Source organism: Natator depressus, chromosome 8 (assembly GCF_965152275.1).
Source record: "Natator depressus isolate rNatDep1 chromosome 8, rNatDep2.hap1, whole genome shotgun sequence".
In the NCBI taxonomy this organism is placed as follows: domain Eukaryota; kingdom Metazoa; phylum Chordata; order Testudines; family Cheloniidae; genus Natator; species Natator depressus.
Genome location: NC_134241.1, coordinates 55,985,458 through 55,998,344, shown reverse-complemented (window position 1 = coordinate 55,998,344; position 12,887 = coordinate 55,985,458). Strand labels below are relative to the sequence as shown.

Here is a 12,887-nt window from a genome sequence, read left to right as displayed (position 1 = left end):
AGCTTTAGACTTAACTGTCTTGAGTAATTTAATATTGTCTGCAAACTTTGCCACCTCACTGGCTTGCAATTCAGTTGAAACAGAACCAGTGCTATGAATTCATATTTTTTTATTCATCAGGCAAAAGAACAGCAAGCTGGTATGGAAGAAAGATTCCATAATGAACTAAATGCCCACATAAAGTTATCTAACTTGTACAAGGTAAGTTTGGGGATGTTGGATACATTCATATTAGAATTATATGGAACTAGGTCCAGGGTTTGGAGTGTGGTACAGATCAGGCTATTTTCCCAGAGCTATATTTCTGCCTATATAAAGTGTTAATGTGAGATGGGAGGATGGTTCTCTTCCATAATCCTCCAAAGTCCTGTTTAGTTTCTTCTGGCCAATAGGATAGTGATTTTTATCACATGCATTTTCACTAAAAGGAACAGATCTCTCAAAAACTTCATAGACAGCATTAGGACACTATGCATAGATTTGCTCTGACATGTTGAAAGAAGGATATGGGAGAATAAGCTTGGGTTCATAGAATAACAGAGTTGGAAGGGATCTCTGGAGGCCATCTAGTCCAACCCCCTGCCCAGAGCAGGACCAATCCCAACTAAATCATCCCAGCCAGGGCTTTGTCAAGCCTGACCTTGAAAACTTCTAAGAAAGGGGATTCCACCACCTCTCTAAGTAACGCATTCCAGTGTTTCACCACCCTCCTAGTGAAAAAGTTTTTCCTGATATCCAACCTAAACCTCCCCCACTGCAACTTGAGACCATTACTCCTTGTCCTGTCCTCTTCTACCACTGAGAATAGTCTAGAACCATCCTCTCTGGAACCACCTCTCAGGTAGTTGAAAGCAGCTATCAAATCCCCCCTCATTCTTCTCTTCTGCAGACTAAACAATCCCAGTTCCCTCAGCCTCTCCTCATAAGTCATGTGCTCCAGTCCCCTAATCATTTTTGTTGCCCTTCGCTGGACTCTCTCCAGTTTCTCCACATCCTTCTTGTAGTGTGGGGCCCAAAACTGGACACAGTACTCCAGATGAGGCCTCACCAATATCGAATAGAGGGGAACAATCACGTCCCTCGATCTGCTGGCAATGCCCCTACTTATAAACCCCAAAATGCCATTGGCCTTCTTGGCAACAAGGGCACACTGTTGACTCATATCCAGCTTCTCGTCCACTGTAACCCCTAGGTCCTTCTCTGCAGAACTGCTGCCTAGCCATTCGGTCCCTAGTCTGTAGCTGTGCATTGGATTCTTCCGTCCTAAGTGCAGGACTCTGCACTTGTCTTTGCTGAACCTCATCAGGGTTGGGCAGTTGATGTGGCCAAATGCTTGAAATGACCCTAACTTTGTAGGTGGTGGTAATGATGGTGTTATATTTCACACTGCATTTAAAATCTTACGTTGCTCAGCACAAATCTGCTATTTTACTTCATTCTACAGATTAAGCAACACTGCATTTAAAATAATAGAGGAAGTATCTTACCTAGTGTATGGAATTTCCTTGTATTGTAAATGTGTTAATCATGAGATAGGGAAGTGCTCACTAACCAATGGTCTTAATCAATGCCTGTGCAACCTATTTTGTAGTCCTGCAATATTCTTGTGTATGGCTCCTAAAAGTCCACTGAAATTAATAGTGCCACGTATTAATGTTATAGTTGGGAAGTGAGCAAGCTGGTGCTGTATTAGCCTGGAATAATTCAGTACTAGGCTGAAAAGCTATCACAGTCCAGGATTTAAAGTTTTACCTACGTAAAATTGAATGTGATAGAAATTAGTGTCTTGCAAAAACATTCAATGAGAATTGTAATGTGATAAATGTGAGCTGAAATACCTGCAGATAATAGTAGAGTTACCAATAACCTTTTTGTAATCTACTGGACTACCATCCTACACATGTAATTAGTCAAGGAGCTGACTGAGGAGGTATCTGACCCATTAGCGATTATCTTCAAAAAGTCATGAAAGTTGGGAGAGATTCCAGAGGACTGGAAAGGGGCAAATATAGTGTCAATCTATAAAAAGGGAAATAATGTCAACCCCGAGGAATTACAGACCAGTCAGTTTAACTTCAGTACCTGGAATGATAATGGAGCAAATAATTAAACAATTAATTTCCAAACACCTAGAGGATAATAAGGTGATAAGTAAAGTCAGCATGGATTTGTCAAGAACAAATTGTGTCAAACCAACCTAATAGCTCTCTTTGACAGGGTAACAAGCCTTGTGGATGGGGCGAAAGTGGTCCTCAACTGTTGCCAAAAAGCAAACATCATTCTGGGATGTATTAGCACGAGTGTTGTGTTCAAGACATGAGAAGTAATTCTTCCACTGTACTCCACATTGATTAGGCCTCAACTAGGTTGTTACAATGGGGAGGGAGAAAAATTATTCTCTTTAACCCCTGAGGATAGGACAAGAAGCAATGGGCTTAAACTGCCCTTGCTGTAATTTAGGTTGGATATTAAGAAAAGCTTCCTAACTATCAGGGTGGTTAAGCACTGGAATAAATTGTCTAGGGAGGTTGTGGAATCTCCATCATTGGAGATTTTTAAGAGCAGGTTAGACAAATACCTGTCAGGAATTATCTAAATAATAAGTCCTGCCATGAGTGCAGGAGGACTGGACTAGATGACCTCTCAAGGTCCCTTCCAGGCCTATGATTCTCTGAATTATATGTATGTGTATGTATGTTTATATTTAATAATATATAAATAGAAGTTTGCTTCTATTTTTAAGTATGAAAAAATAAATATTTGCTTAACAAGGTTCATTATGCATGAGGTTTTTATGAAAACAAATTTTGTTTACAAGAAAAATCTACAAAAAATTTAACTGGCCTCTAATTTTCATGTCACAGTTTTTGAGTGTCCATCTTATATAGGGCCGGATTTGCAGAGTTGCTGAGCATCCACAGTGTCTATAGACTTCAACAGGAATTGTGGTTTCTCATCATCTCTGAAAATTAGATCCTAGCAATCTAAATCTGGGCACGCAAAATTAGAGGCGAGTTCTAGAGAGGTGTGGACCTTAATTTCTTTCTGCTTCACTTGCTCTCCCTTTAAAATGGAGGATAATGTCTTTTCACAGGAGTGTTACAAAGCAGTAATTCTATTGTTTGTACAGCAAATCACACTGAAATCCTCAAAAGAAGGAGCTATTCAAGTGAAAAGTATAGTATAAATACTAACTTGCCAAAAACATTTATATCTAAGAACGAAACCTCATACTTTAGAAAAAGTTTATAAATTTGATTTTTTTATAGAAAGCCGGGCCCCTAAAAATACTGCCGTAATGCAGCCATGCAAACATGTTAAATAACTTTGGTTATGTCAACAACTGACCATTTTCCTCTAAAATGGGGAGTTAGCACCTGAATTTCAAGACCCTTCATTACAGTATTGTTGGGACTTACACTAAGGGACAACGATTTCCAATTAGAGTAATACCTTGGTGTGTTACATATTTATACCAACATCTTGTTGATTCCTCTGAGGAGCTACCTTATTTGTAACTGTTCAATAACAAAAGATGAAATAATACACTTGTATTTAGAGTGCTGCGGATGATTCAGAAGCAAAGAGCAATGAGCTGACACGAGCAGTAGAGGAGCTGCACAAACTTTTGCAAGAAGCAGGTGAAGGTGAGAAGCTACTTGTAAGCGCTGCATAGTTTTTAATGGTTTTGTTTTCTGTTCCTGTTTAGTTAAACGGTTTCTGAGTAAAAACACCCCCAAAACAACAGCAGTTACGAAGGAAATTTTTTCAATATTCATCTGTGGGAAACGTTGTTAAAATGTCATGTTGAATTGTCTTGTAATAGTTATTTTATAACTTTAAAAAAAATCTTCGTACATTCCTATGATATCTGAATGTACTTGTAGAATTTTCTTAATGTTATTGTGATTTTGAGAAGATATAATTTCTGCAGAATGTCTTTAAAGAAATTTGACCTGTATCATCTTGTCATTCTCACTATTTTAGATTGGCTTGTCCTAATCTTGCTGTTTAATTTTTAGCCCTCTTCTGTATTCAGCAGAACACCAGTTTATGCTTTCTTTCTAAGCTGAATGATTTAATGTCCTTCTCAGAGGACATTTAAGAAACCTTTTTAAAGATACTTTTGTATACTTCACTCTCTTTTTAAAGAGAGAAAAAAATTATATGTAATTTTAGCTAACAAAGCAACAGAGGATCATTTGGCTGAGGTGGAGGAGTCTAAAACTGCAATGGAAAAAGAACTGAGAGAGAAGATTAGCAAGTTAGAGAAAGAACTGGAGAATGCTAATGATTTACTTTCCGCTACAAAACGTAAAGGTAGGATAACATTTGAACTGTTCATAAGTGCCAGATTTTATATATGAAGTAATTTTCAAAAAGGGTTTTTGCATTGCAATTTCTAAACCAAATAAGTGCACTAAATCTTCATCTTAAAACATATGATAGTATCTAGGGACAATATTATGTAGCAGAGATCAATCTAAATATATCTGCTAGAGTCCAAATACCAGAGAAAACCAGTTACTGTTGTATTTTGTTTTAATTTTATAAAATTTGGAAGGTAGCACTTTTTTTTTCTTCTTTCACTCTACTAGAGTGTCACTTGTAGTTTGGCACAGTTGAGCTCTGCCAGCCATTGTATTTCAGGGGCATCCCTGCTATTTAAATTGTTTGTTTACATTTTGTGATTGAAGACTCAAGAGTCTGACAATGAGATTGTCTGAACACTTATAACTAGATTGGACAAAGCGCTATAGAATATATTATAAAGAACAATTTTGCACTAGAATTAGGTGTATTTTATTTCTAATTTCTAAGATTTTAAAACCACATGGAATTTTTTCCTAGTCGTTATTTTTGAGAAGGTTCATAACACCTTATTTGTAATGATTGTTGTCTGTGTACAGTATGTGTGTTTGTCTTTGAGCATATGTGCATAGTATTTGTGTACTAGAAATAAAATGTAAGCATCTGTGGAATACTTTCTCTCTATTTTATGTATGATTTGACATATGTTTTGGGGTTTTAACTTATCCAGGAGCCATACTGTCTGAGGAAGAGCTGACAGCCATGTCTCCTACTGCTGCAGCAGTAGCTAAAGTGGTGAAACCTGGAATGAAGTTAACCGAGGTAGGTAGAGTTAGTTTATTATAAATTGATGACTCAAAATCCATTTATCTATTTGGGCCTTTGACTAAAATCTTTCTTACAACATTAACAACATGGATACAAAGTATTTACTCAAATGTCCCTGGCCCTAATCCATCAAAGCACTTCATCTCTGTTACACTTTGGAGGTTCACTCAGAACAGTAAGGGTTGTGTTTACTGCCTGCCCTAAACCCTAAGTGCTTCTGTGCTCTGCGGCTTTGGCTCAGAGTGCTGACACCATCAGCCTGCTTACAGCATAGTGACCTTACCCTGACTTCCACCAGCCTGGTTACCCCTTGCAGGATGACACCAAGACTCTTCCAGTCCTGAGTCTCCACAGAACAGTCTCTTTTTTGTACTACTCAGCTCCTCTCACTGTAGCACTCACAAACTGTATCAAGTTCACTGCTCCTTTAAGAGACAGTACACAGCACCAGCCTATTAGTTTGGCTAAGTATTTTACTCTTCAATTTGAAATGCTGCACTCATATGGTTGTGTAATAATACAAGATTAAGTTTATTAACAAAGAGCAGATATTTAAGTGGTGCCAAGTAGGAGGAATTGAGATAGTAATGGTTACAAACGAACAAAGGTAAAAATATGCTTCTAAGACTAAAATCTAACTTAACAGACTAGAATCTTTTTCATTCAAAGTAGTTTTTTCACCACAGTCATTCTTCCAGGATAGCTGGCCAGTCTCAAGCCCGGACCCAACATAGAACCCAGAGTCTGGTTTCTTTATCTCCTCAGGTGAAAGATGCCAAAATGGCTTTCTCTCTTTGCTCATATTCTCAAAGTTTATCTTTGTTTTCAAAGTTAGGAAACCTTCCTTGCAGCTCAGGAAGCTGATGCCATGTTAATTTTTGCAGTCTCCTCCTCCACATCATGGCTTATCTACCCCAATTGCTAGTTCGGTTGCTTTGTTTACCTTTTGTGTGAATATACTTCAATTGTCTCTCCTTGCTCAATTTACATTGGCAACACCATTCAAGCAGGTGGAACCACATTCCTTTGTGCCTTAAACCCTACCTGCCAAGCACATTTTCAGAGCATATTTCCATCACAAATTTACAATTTTTCATATATCACCCTGCACAATATTGTTAATGACCATCATGTTACCAGTTCGCATATGATACCTCACATGACACCAATTAGATACGGACTGTGATCACAGTGAGTTGGGGTACACTTACCCAGTCAGGCCTGCTGAGACTAACTGTTAGGTACCAGGGAGCCCCTTGGCTCCTGGGATGCTCTTAGGGTCACAATCACGTGATCTCAGTCAATGGGTTTACTCACATCCTTAAACACGTGCTAAAGTGTTTTGCTGGATCAGGGTCTTAGTGAGTTTAAAAAAGCACTAATGTCAAGGGTTTTTTTGAAACGTAAAAGGAGAGAGTGTTTCTTCAGTCCTGAAAACGTCATATCCAATCACACATGAATCTGGTCATCATTTTATTTGTGCACACCAGTTTTTTACAGTAGAGCTTTTCCTTCTGTCACCATCATAAGGGATGCTCAGAATGTGTCAAAATACACTGAACTTTAAAGTGTTCTCTATGATGGAACTAATTGTACTTTTGTAGGAAGAATGGATTTAGTTGTATAAGATTTTTTTTCGTCTTTCTTTTCTTGTTCTTTCCTTTTCTCCAACCACTGAAGATACTGGTTCCAAAATGAAACTTTTGTTTGCTGCTAAACTTGGTATTGCTAAGGTTTGTATTGCTTGATCTGCCATCTATGAATTTTGATCTATGTCAAATATCTAGTTAGAACATATTTGAGATTTGCCCTATTTCATTTTGCGTAGAAGTACATTGCTGTAGTTACACTAGAACTTGAAAAATGGCAAATATTTAACAATAGGGACGATAACATCACAGAATATTTGCATCATAAACTAATATAAAGCTTAAACCAATTAGTTATTCAACTCAGTGAATGCAGTTGAAAAGATTACCTGAATATAAAATGTGTTACAGAATGTGATGTAAAACATGTATATCAAATGTGTGAAATAGTAGTCATTAAATAAGTGTGTTTTGAGGTGACTGGTTACACTTTTAAAAAAACATGTTTTCTTGACACAGCTTTACAATGCGTACGTGGAAACACAGGATCAGCTACTTCTGGAGAAGCTGGAAAATAAGAGAATTAATAAGTATTTGGATGAAATAGTACAGGAGGTGGAAGCCAAAGCACCAATTTTAAAACGGCAACGTGAAGAGTATGAACGGTCACAAAAAGCTGTAGCCAGTTTGTCTGCTAAGCTTGAACAAGCTATGAAGGTCAGTGTGGATATTAAAAAATAAATTTGTAAACATAAGTGAATGGATTCTACTAAATGATGTGTTGTGCAAAAGAAACTGTTTTGTGTTTTCCAGTTCTTGAGTGGTTATGGACAAGATTGTTCATGATCTCTGTTGCAGTTCTAGAACAGTGTGTTTACCTGTAGTCTTATGACCTTCTGTGAGAAGAAAACAAATTTATAACTAAGGCTTTACATATTTGATCTTAATTTGCAAGGCGGTACCAAAACAGGGAATTAATGAGTAACTAAACAAAATAGGATTTAGATTTCCAATTCCAATTAATTATCATGGAAATTGGGTTTCCAAATCCTTTAGGCAGCTTTGAAGAATCTCATCCTATAATTTTAGTGTGTGGCGTTACAAAAACTAATTAAAATATAATTTGCAAAAGTAATGATTTGGTTTCTTTTCATTTTGATTGTGGAAAAAGACACCCAGACTCTAGTCTCAAATGAGAAAACAAATATTTGGTTGCCTTGAGGCACAATAGCTGTATTTTTTTACTAGTTATTTCACCATATTTGGCATGATCACTGTAGCAGGAAGTGTTGATCAATTCTGAGTTTGTAGATGTTTTATATAAAAGTTCATTTGATTTTTTTTATAGGAAATTCAGCGTTTGCAAGAGGACACTGATAAAGCCAATAAGCATGCTTCTGTACTGGAAAGAGAGAACCAAAGACTGGAAATACAAGTGAAAGACCTTTCACAGCAGGTTAGAACAAATATTACTCATTTCTTTTTCCTAATACAGTACTGGAGTGCTCTCACTCTTGTTAACTCAGTGATCAGTTGCTGTATTATACATTCTGAGATTGACTTTGTGAAGTACACCTCTGATGTTGCTGATGTCCCTAAAAGCATTTCCCTGGGGCAGTGTACTATTTCCGTTTCTGCTTATAAAATTAGATTAAGTTCAAATTATCAAAAGTTGAAGTCATCTTTGGGAGAACATGATGCATGTCTGACATGGAAAATTCCAATATGAATTGGGTTTTGTTCGTGTGGGAGTGGAAGGTCAACTGATCTGAGCACAGGATTGTGAACCAGGAATACCTGAGTTCAAGCTCTGGCTCTAACATGGATTCTGTAGCCTTGGACAAAGGACTGAACCTCTATCTCACTGTAAAATGAGGATAACTCCTACTAACCTCAGGGGGCTTTAGTGAAATTTAATTCATATTTGTAAAGAAACAAAATACTTTATAGAAAGTTAGAAAATACAGAACTTTCAAGTGTTTTGCTTCTAAACAGTTTGTCTGTAAAAATACATTTTTAAAACCAAATGTAAGTTACAGTTTTATAACCTCTGAATGTTCTTTTTCAGGTGAGAGTGCTTTTAATGGAACTTGAGGAAGCCAGAGGCAATCATGTAATTCGTGATGAAGAAGTGAGCTCTGCTGACATCAGTAGCTCTTCTGAAGTAATATCCCAGCATCTCGTCTCCTACAGAAATATTGAGGAACTTCAGCAGCAGAATCAGCGTCTCTTGGTGGCTCTTCGGGAGCTTGGGGAGGCTAGAGAAAGGGAGGAACAAGAAACAACTTCATCTAGGTAAACGTTCCTCCTTCAGCAAAGTTTTCATACTTGCCAGTAACATGACATGAAAATAAAGGGCTTAATCTGCAGCAAGGTAGATTTAGGTCAGTTATTAGGAAAAACTTTCTAACTATAATGATAGTTAAACTCTGGAATAAGCTTCCAAGGGAGGTTGTGAAATTCCCATCATTGGAAGGTTTTTAAAATCAGGTTGGACAAACACCTGTCAGGGATGGTCCCTGGAAAACAGGGGGCTGGACTTGATGACTTCTTGAGGTCCCTTCCAGCCCTACATTTCTATGATTGTATGTTAAGCAGAAGAATTTTAATATTTTAATATTAATTTACTTGAAAAAGCGATAATTATTTTCAAAAGCATTAGTCACCAAAATTTAGGCTGCAGATTAAAATTGTTGCTAGGCTTCATATTGCATCTCTTCTTTTTTCCACCATTTTTCAGTTCAACCCACACAAACCTTGCTGCCTTCTATATATTCACCAAAACTTTGGCACTTCTATAACTTCTCGAAATGGTGCTTCACATTTTCCAAACAGATAAATATGTTGATGGATGAAAACATATGCCAAGCCCACTGTCTTAACTTGTGCCTTACATATGTGTAATAGGAATTGCATTGAATACTAGGTTTTTAACTTTGCCTAAGGATTTCCTTATTTTGTAAAAGAATGTTAATCTATTTAGGCAAAGTGAGTTTAAGGTTTTTGGGGTGATAGTGTCCCCTTACTTTATTTTTTAATAGTTACTCTTCGTAGTTGATGACTAATAGTTGATTTGTATTGTCACCAAATGATTGGTGAATAAAGACTGCACATAGTTATATTATGGCTCAAGTGAGTGGCTGCAACTTCATTCGTTGGGCTAAATTTGAAATGGCAAAACCCATTACCTGGAATTAAAACTAGTCCAATGTGCTTATGTCCTCAAACTGTGACCATAACATACAAGTCCCTAGCAGACTCCACCCTGTGCAATACGTTTGCAACTAAATTCCCCCAACCTACCCCAATTTTTGTTTGAAGAAATGTGCGTGAATAAGGGGCTGCCTCTAAATTGTTCTTGGTGGAAAAGGCCCTTTCCCATCTTGCCATTCATAGAATCGTAGGACTGGAAGGGACCTTGAGAGGTCATCTAGTCCAGTCCCCTGCACTCATTGCATGACTAAGTGTTATCTAAACCAGCATTTCTGAACTGCGGCCACCAGGGGTTTTTTGTGCAATCGCAGCCTTGTGGGTGGTTATTGATGGGGGTTGCAGGGGGCAAAGCATTGGCCACTCTCTGGAGAGACAAAAGCTGGAGAAGCAGGCAGCCAGTGAGTTCCCCAGTTTCCCAGGGGAGGTGGGGTCAGGCTTCAGCCCTGAGGTGGCAGGCTCTAGCCATGGGGCTTTGGGCTCCGTTCCCCAAGCTCATCACCTCTCCCATCACCTCTGACCCCCGCTGCCTCCCCTAGTGCCCCATTGCCGTTGGCTCCCGCTGCCTCCATACCCACTTCCCCATCCAGGGCTCAATTTGTCCCCAGATTGCCAGGGCTGAGTAAGTCTGCTGTGAAAAGTGATATTTGTGTGTTTGTTAATATCACTTTTCACAGCAGATTTAGTAGCTAGCTAATCTAAATTAAAAAAAAAAAAAAAATAGAAGAACGTGCAAAGCACCTTATTTGTGTTTCTATTCTGTTTAGGTCCAGTGGAGAATAGAGACAACTGTACATTATTTTTATTATTGATTCTCCAAAAAAAAATCCTACATAAATAAATTAGTGATTTGAACATGTATGTGCATATTGGTTTGTTTTTCCTAAAGTTAGTTAATTGTTTTAGGAAAAATTGCACTCTGAAGCCACCAAAAAATTTGTTGAGAACTCCTGATCTAGACCATTCCTGACAGTTGTTGGTCTAACCTGCTCTTGAAAATATCCAACGGTGGAGATTCCACAACCTCCCTAGGCAATTTATTCCAGTGCTTAACTACCCTGACAATTAAGAAGTTTTTCCTAATGTTCAACCTAAGCCTCCCTTGCTGCAATTTAAGCCCATTGTTAAGAACAATTTTTCTCCCTCCTCCTTTTAATAATCTTTTATGTACTTGAAAACTGTCGTCATGTCCCCTCTGTCTTCTCTTTTCCAGACTAAACAAACCCAGTTTTTTCAATCTTCCCTCATAGGTCATGTTTTCTAACCTTTAATAATTTTTATTGCTCTTCTCTGGACTTTCTCCAATTTGTCCACATCTTTCCTGAAATGTGGCACCCAGGACTGGATACAATACTCCAGTTGAGGCCTAGTCAGTGCGGAGTTAGCAGAAGAATTACTTCTCATGTCTTGCCTACAACATTCCTGTTAATATACCCCAGAATGATGTTCGCTTTTTTTTTTGCAACAGCGTTACACTGTTGACTCATATTTAGCTTGTGGTCCACTATAACCCCCAGATCCCTTTCCGCAGTACTCCTGGGCAGTCATTTCCCATTTTGTGTGTGGAACTGATTGTTCCTTGCTAAGTGGAGTACTTTGCATTTGTCCTTATTGAATTTAATCCTATTTACTTCAGACCATTTCTCTAGTTTGTCCAGATCATTTTGAATTATAATCCCAGTCTCCAAAGCATTTGCCACTCCTCCCAGCTTGGTATTGTCTGAAAACTTTATAAGGGTACTCTGTATGCCATTACCTAAGTCAGGGGTGGCCAACCTGAGCCTGAGAAGGAGCCAGAATTGACCAATGTACCAAAGAGCCACAGTAATACGTCAGCAGCCCCCCATCAGCTCCCCCACCCCGCTCCCAGTGCCTCCCATCCACCAGCAGCTCCACTGATGAGTGCCTCCCCGCACCTCCCGATCAGCTTTTTCGTGACGTGGGGGAGGAGCGAGGGCAATGCAGGCTCAGGGGAGGGAGCAGGAAGGGGTGGAGTGAGGGCAGGGTCTGTGGCAGAGCCAGGGGTTGAGCAGTGAGAACCCCCCGGCATATTGGAAAATTGGCACCTGTAGCTCCAGCTCTGAAGTCAGTGCCTGTACAAGGAGCCGCATATTAACTTCTGAAGAGCCGCATGTGGCTCCAGAGCCACAGGTTGGTTACGCCGATCTAAATCCATTGGTGAAGATGTTGAACAGAACTGGACCGAAAACTGATCCCTGCGGGACCCCACTCATTATGCCCTTCCAGCATGACTGTGAACCACTGATAACTACTCTGGGAATGGTTTTCCAACCAGTTTTGCACCCACTTTATAGTAGTTCCATCTAGATTGCATTTCCCTAGTTTATGAGGTCATGCGAGACAGTATCAAAAGCTTTCCTAAAGTGAAGATATACCATGTCTACCGCTTCCCCCCCCCCCATCCACAAGATTTGTTACCCTGTCAAAGAAGGCTATCAGGTTGGTATGACAGGATTTGTCCTTGACAAATCCATGCTGACTGTTTACTTATCACCTTATTGTTTTCTAGATGTTTGCAAATTGATTGCTTAATTATTTGCTTCATTATCTTTCCGGGTACTAAAGTTAAGCTGACCAGTCTGTAATTCCCCGGGTTGTTCTTATTTCCCTTTTTATGGATTGGCACAAAATTTGCCCTTTTCCAGTCTTCTGGAATCTCTCCTGTTTTCCATGACTTTCAAAGATAATTGCTAATGGGTCAGCTATCACTTTAGTCAGCTCCTTGAGTACTCTGTAGGATGGATTTAATCAGGCCCTGGTGACTGGAAGACATCTAAAGTGTCTCAGTAATTTTTAACTTCTTCTTTCCCTATTTTAGCCTCTGATCCTTTCTCATTTTCACTGACATTCACTATGTTAGATGTCCAATCACCACCAACCTTCTTAATGAAAACCAAAACAAAAGTCATTAAACACCTCTGCCATTTC

The 12,887-nt window shown here is 38.8% G+C and overlaps 1 protein-coding gene across 5 annotated transcripts in view; it reads left to right on the top strand.

Annotated features, from left to right (window-relative positions):
• TPR (translocated promoter region, nuclear basket protein) overlaps positions 1-12,887 on the top strand; it is a 74,060-nt gene that overhangs the window by 11,664 nt on the left and 49,509 nt on the right. For all 5 annotated transcript variants that reach the window (XM_074961142.1, XM_074961143.1, XM_074961141.1 and 2 more), the window contains exons 8-14: positions 121-201; positions 3,560-3,647; positions 4,180-4,320; positions 5,042-5,133; positions 7,248-7,445; positions 8,077-8,184; positions 8,797-9,023. In XM_074961142.1, coding sequence (XP_074817243.1) covers positions 121-201; positions 3,560-3,647; positions 4,180-4,320; positions 5,042-5,133; positions 7,248-7,445; positions 8,077-8,184; positions 8,797-9,023 — 935 coding nt within the window. The remainder of the gene's footprint in view (positions 1-120; positions 202-3,559; positions 3,648-4,179; positions 4,321-5,041; positions 5,134-7,247; positions 7,446-8,076; positions 8,185-8,796; positions 9,024-12,887) is intronic.